We start from the raw sequence: 6,000 nt of genomic DNA, 5'->3' as shown, positions 1-6,000 counted from the left end.
GACGTGACGCTGACGCAGACGCTGACGTAGTCACGTAAACTCTCGCGCGACTTTGGGCGACCAGGAATCCGCGTAGCCCTAGCCGCTGAGTCTGTTTGGAGTGGATTCAAACGCTGTTTTGGAATCTTCTAGTCCCTTGGTCTTCGGTTTAATTTGCAAACCGACTGACTGCTTCGAAATCAGTGGGAAGAAAAGAATGACAAAATTCTAGGCCAGTGGTTCCCATGGTCCCGGGACCAGCAGGTTAGCATTATCCGGGAATTTGTTAAAAATACAAAATACAGCCCTAACCGGTTTGGCTCAGTGGATAGAGCGTCGGCCTGTGGACTGAAGGGTCCCAGGTTCCATTCCGGTCAAGGGCATGTACCTTGGTTGCGGGCACATCCCTAGTAGGGGGTGTGCAAGAGGCAGCTGATCGATGTTTCTAACTCTCTATTCCTCTCCCTTCCTCTCTGTAAAAAATCAATAAAAAATATATTTTAAAAAAATTTTAAAAAAATACAAAATACAAATTAACGGGTCCTATCCCAGAGCTACTGAATCAGGAACTCTGGGATGGGGCCCAGAAATGAGTTGTTCAGTATAAGTACTTCGGGCTCAGGGTAATTTGGTAGAAGGTGAAAATCTATATCTTAATAGTGTCTCATGGAACCAGATTGCTAAATAATACCGTGGTACCAATGGGTATAGGAATCAAAATCATATGCCATACTCTTTTTTTAAAAGAAATTCTAGTCATATTAACTCACTCTTGGCCCATTCCAAACTAGTCTTATTGCAGCCGAAAAATCTTTCAATTTCTACAGAGGGATGTTTAAGTCTCCAACTAGATTTGTCTATTTCTTTTAATAAGTTTTTGTTCCAAGTATGTTGAAACATTTAGGATTATTATGTCCTCTTGCATTGACCCCTATACCATTAAAAAAATAACCCCCTTCCCCCCCTGTAAAATCTTCATATTTATTCCATAATAATGGAATCTCTCCCATCATCATCAGTTTATTCTCAAGTAAAAACTGGATCGCAATGCCATTACTTTGACTTAACGACCTTCTCTCAAACATGACTGATAAGGAAAGGCAATAATGGTACTAATGATTTGTTCAGATGCCAGTATACATCTTTAATTTATCACAGTTTACCTTCAAGTAAAAATATATCACTTTATTTATAGTATAAAAAAACTTTATAGCCCTGGCTGGATAGCTCAGTTGATTTGGATTGTCTACCAGTGGTTCTCAACCTTCCTAATGCCGCGACCCTTTAATACAGTTCCACATGTTGTGGTGACCCCCAACCATAAAATTTTGTTCGTTGCTACTTCATAACTGTAATTTTGCTACTGTTATGAATCATAATGTAAATACCCGATATGCAGGATGTATTTTCATTATTACAAATTGAACATAATTAAAGCACAGTGATTAATCACAAAAACAATATGTAATTATATATGTGTTTTCCAATGGTCTTAGGTGACCCCTGTGAAAGGGTCGTTCCACCCCCAAAGGGGTCATGACCCACAGGTTGAGAACTGCTGGTCTATAACATACAGTGTCATTGTTACTTGTAAGCTATGGAGAAAGGGTCAATAAAAATTCAACTATTCAAGACTAGGTTTCTGAATTAGAAGTAAACATATAAGTAAAACTATCTAGTCCAGCAGTTTTCAACTGGTCTGTTGCAAGGATTATTTTTAAAATATATTTTTATTTCAGGGAGGAAGGGAGAGGGAGAGATAGAAACATCAATGATGAGAGAGAATCATTGATCGGCTGCTTCCTGCAGGCCCTCCACTGGGGATCGAGCCCACAACCCCGGGCATGTGCCCTTGACTGGAATCAAATCTGGGACCCTTCAGTCCGCAGGCTGACACTTTATGCACTGAGCCAAACCAGCTAGGGCTGTCGCAAGGATTTTTAAAACATGCAATATCTGACACTAAGTCATCAACTGATGTGCTGTAGCACACAGGTTTTAAAAATTCTTGTGGCACACTTACTGAAAATCACTTTAGTCAAACAGATTTAAATATAAATCGATATCTAAACGTTCGTTAAGTTTAAGAAATATCTTCACTAAAAAGTAAGTTCTATGTCCTACTGGCGTGGCTCAGTGGTTGAACGTCGACCTATGAACCATGAGGCCTCCATTCGATTCCCGGTCAGGGTACAAGACCGTGTTGCAGGTTCCATCCCCAGGACTTGATTCCCAGTGTGGGGTGTGCAAGAGGCAGTTGGTCAATGATTCTCTTTCATCATTGATGTCTTTATCAACCAATCTGCCTTGCTAGTTGTTTAACTTTACAGTCATTTCCAAAAGACTGAATGCACGATTATTAGCCTAGTAAAGGGTGGAAAGTGTTAGTGAGGTGTCTGGGGTGCTGGCAAGGGTAGTAACCCTACCCTGTCTCTTCCTAGTTATTGTGACCTAGGTAACTTACTCACTCTTAGAGACTTTCTCATTTATAAAATGGAGATAATAACCTGCCTATCTTACAGGTTATCAGGACAATAAAATGAGCTAGTGTGTGAAAATACTTCAAACAAGTTAAAGCACCATGCTAATATATTTATTGTCATTACACAAAATGCCCTTTAGTTAACTAATCCCAGGATAGTGGTTAAAAAGGTAGCATTCTATACAAATTTGCCCTTCTTGCTGCCCAAAATACCATTTGTATTCACAGTGAACTCTTTATAAGCTGTTCTGAAGCCATCAGGATATGGGGCTATCAGTTTAATATCTTCAAGAACCTTGTTCCTAGAAATGTTGCTGCAAATGTCCTGAAAAGCCCTCTTTCTAATACAAAAGAGGCTTATAGGTTAAAACTGGGCATGCGATCATTCAAGAGATGAGGACTGGTAATAACACTGCCATCTTATCAGAAAAGGTTAAAGAGGGACCTCAAATTATAAGATGTTTGGAACACAACATATTTTTTTCAACCAAATAAAAAAAATGAAGTTTAATTTCCCAAAATTTTATTAAAAACGGACTGTCATCAGATATTTTATTGCAAAGATGAAATCTCACAACAGAGCAGTAAAGTTTGCTGTACCAACAATCTTTAAGTAAATATAAATTCTTTTTGTAGTTCTTGAACTTGAGAGGTTATGTTGTTATTTTTTTTAAGGTGTTTTCTTTTTTCCATGAGTCTTGGACAAACATTTTCCCACAAGGATTTCTATTTATTGAAATAACTTGTTACTAAGGTAAGTGTGTGTGTGGTGATGAGGAGGGAGAAATGGTAGTACTCATATTAGTCTTTGAAAAATTAGAAAAACAATTCCCAGTCCATTTCTTAAAAATCTTTATTATTTGGTCCTCTTTTGATGTAAAAGCTGCCATTTTATTTTCTGAATCTTTGGTCTTTACTTTGTACCTTAAAAGAATGAAAATAACTCTCTTCAGCCAAGCATAATAGTCCCATGGCAGATAAAAACTAAAATTGAAAGGAAAGATTTGAATATATTCTATAACATGCATTTGTTTATGGCTACCTTAACTGTATATTTTTTAGATCTAACTTCTCCTTAGGTAGCACTTTTGATTTTAAAAAGTGCTGAGGCAAGTGTCTAGTAGCAGCATATGTCTATATGTCTATTTTCTTCCAATTGAAAATATTTTATAGTTAACAAAACTGCACATAACAAAAATATTCTAAATACAGCACCAATTCCATTATCATTTACCTAGCAAGCTTGCACCTGGCATTTTGGCATACACACAGGAGTCAGTCTTTGAGGGCAATGGGGGTATAATAGCACCATTTAGTTTTATCTTTAGTTCTATGAGAGCTAAACAGATGTGTGACCAATGGTATAGGTACTCCATGACAATACTATGCAATTTCCACACATTGATTCGGGAATGACCTGCACCAAAGGGGAAAAAAAAGTTAGTGTGAATAGTTTTGCACTTTTTAAATTAAAATGTAAGTTCCATTATTATGATGAAAGTTCATTAGATATGTTTGGAGTAAAAACCATAGCAGAATCTTGTTTAAATATCTAAGAATTAAAAATTTTGGTGTAGTCATCTAATGAAATACACAGCATTTAACAACAATTAAAGAATTAGAGCTATATATATCATGTGGATAAATCTCAAAACATTGAGCACAAAATGTAAGTTGTAGGATAATATGTTCTTTGGATACAATTTTTAAGTTTTAAAACCTGTAAAATAATGTATTGTTTATGGATTCATAAGCATGTAGTAAAAGTAAGAAATCATTCATAATAAATACCAAATTCATAATAGTATTATCTCTAGGGAGGAAGAAAATAGGATCAAGGAGGGGTAGAAAGTCTCAACTGTTCCTTTAATGTTTTTTGTTGTTAATCCTCACTGGAGAATATTTTTCCATTGATTTTTAGAGAGTAGGAGGAAAGAAGGGAGAGGAAGAGAGACAGACAGATGACAGACATTAATGTGAGAAAACATTGATTGGTTGTGTCCCACACCCACCCCAACCAGGCTGGGATCGAACTTGCAACCCTTCTGTGCTCTCGTTGACACTAACCACTGAGAACACTAGCCAGGGCCTTATAATGTTTTCTTTTTTTAAAAAAAGTCTGACTCAAACATCATAATATTAAGGTTGGATATAGAATATGGGTCCATAATGACTACAGGTGTTAGTCTCAAACTTCTATGTTTGAAATATTTCTTAATTTAAAATTACTTTAAAATATAGAATCACTACATACCATTAAGATTCATGTAAAATTGAAAAGCATTAAACTGCCATTTATAAAAGTTACTTTTTCCCAGAAGTCAATGACTAATGGTCAGATAGAATGGTCAAATGCAGCGGTTCTCAACCTGTGGGTCGCGACCCCTTTGGCGGTTGAACGACCCTTTCACAGGGGTCGCCTAAGACCATCCTGCATATCAGATATTTACATTACGATCCATAACAGTAGCAACATTACAGTTATGAAGTAGCAACGAAAATAATTTTATGGTTGGGTCACAACATGAGGAACTGTATTTAAAGGGCCAGAAGGTTGAGAACCACTGGTCTAATGGAAAGACTATATGGTAGTGTTGAACAGATCTGGGTTCCAATTATTTTTTAAATATATATTTTTTGATATCAGAGAGACGAATGGAGAGGGGAAAAAGGATAGAAACATCATTGGATCAGCTGCCTCCTGCACAGCCCCAGGCATGTGCCCTGGGTTCATTGGTTGGCATTCAACCACTGAGCCACATTAGCCGGGCATGGGTTCTAATCTTGACTTTACCCCAACTAGTCTTGTGCCCTGGAGCAGGTCACCTAATTGTTCTGAACCTGTCTCTTCTTCCATAAAACAGGGATAATACCTTAGAATTGTTATGAAAATTAATGAGAAAAGATATGTGAAAATCTGACACAGAGTAGTTGCTAAAAAAAATAAATATTAATTGCCTTCTTTCAGATGCCTCCCACCCTCAGGTCTATGCCTAACTCAACAATGTTTGCTGATTTGAGTTGAATAAACCATAAATAATATTTATAATTGAATAAGAGGTTTTAAATATTTCCTATCCATAGTTTTTTTTTTTTTAAAAAAAAATATTTTATTGATTTTTTACAGAGAAGAAGGGAGAGGGATAGAGAGTTAGAAACATCGATCAGCTGCCTCCTGCACACTCCCCACTGGGGATGTGCCCACAACCAAGGTACATGTCCTTGACTGGAATCAAACCTGGGACCCTTCAGGCTGCAGGCCAACGCTCCATCCACTGAGCCAAACCGGCCAGGGCCATAGTTCTTTTTAAAAAAATTGATTTTAGAGAGAGAGGGAGGGATGGGGTCAGAGAGACAGCGAGAAAGAGAAACATGGATTGGTTGCCTCCCAACCAGGGATTGAACCCACTATCTGACCATATGCTCTAACTGGCAATCAAACTAGTGACCTTTCAGTGCCTGGGACAATGCTCAACCAAGCAAGCCACACTGGCCAGGGCTCTCCATAGCTCTTTAACAATGACAGTTGTTACTTATGG

The 6,000-nt window shown here is 37.5% G+C and overlaps 1 protein-coding gene across 1 annotated transcript in view; it reads right to left on the bottom strand.

Moving 5' to 3' along the window:
* Positions 1-3,687: 3,687 nt before the first annotated feature.
* EFCAB5 (EF-hand calcium binding domain 5) overlaps positions 3,688-6,000 on the bottom strand; it is a 92,624-nt gene continuing 90,311 nt past the window's right edge. The window contains 1 exon segment of the mRNA XM_036339720.1: positions 3,688-3,878. Coding sequence (XP_036195613.1) covers positions 3,688-3,878 — 191 coding nt within the window.

The sequence above is a fragment of the Myotis myotis genome, unplaced genomic scaffold, assembly GCF_014108235.1.
Source record: "Myotis myotis isolate mMyoMyo1 unplaced genomic scaffold, mMyoMyo1.p scaffold_m19_p_17, whole genome shotgun sequence".
Taxonomy (NCBI): Eukaryota; Metazoa; Chordata; class Mammalia; order Chiroptera; family Vespertilionidae; genus Myotis; species Myotis myotis.
The sequence above is the reverse complement of the archived record's forward strand: the minus strand, read 5'-3'. Positions and strand labels throughout refer to the sequence as shown.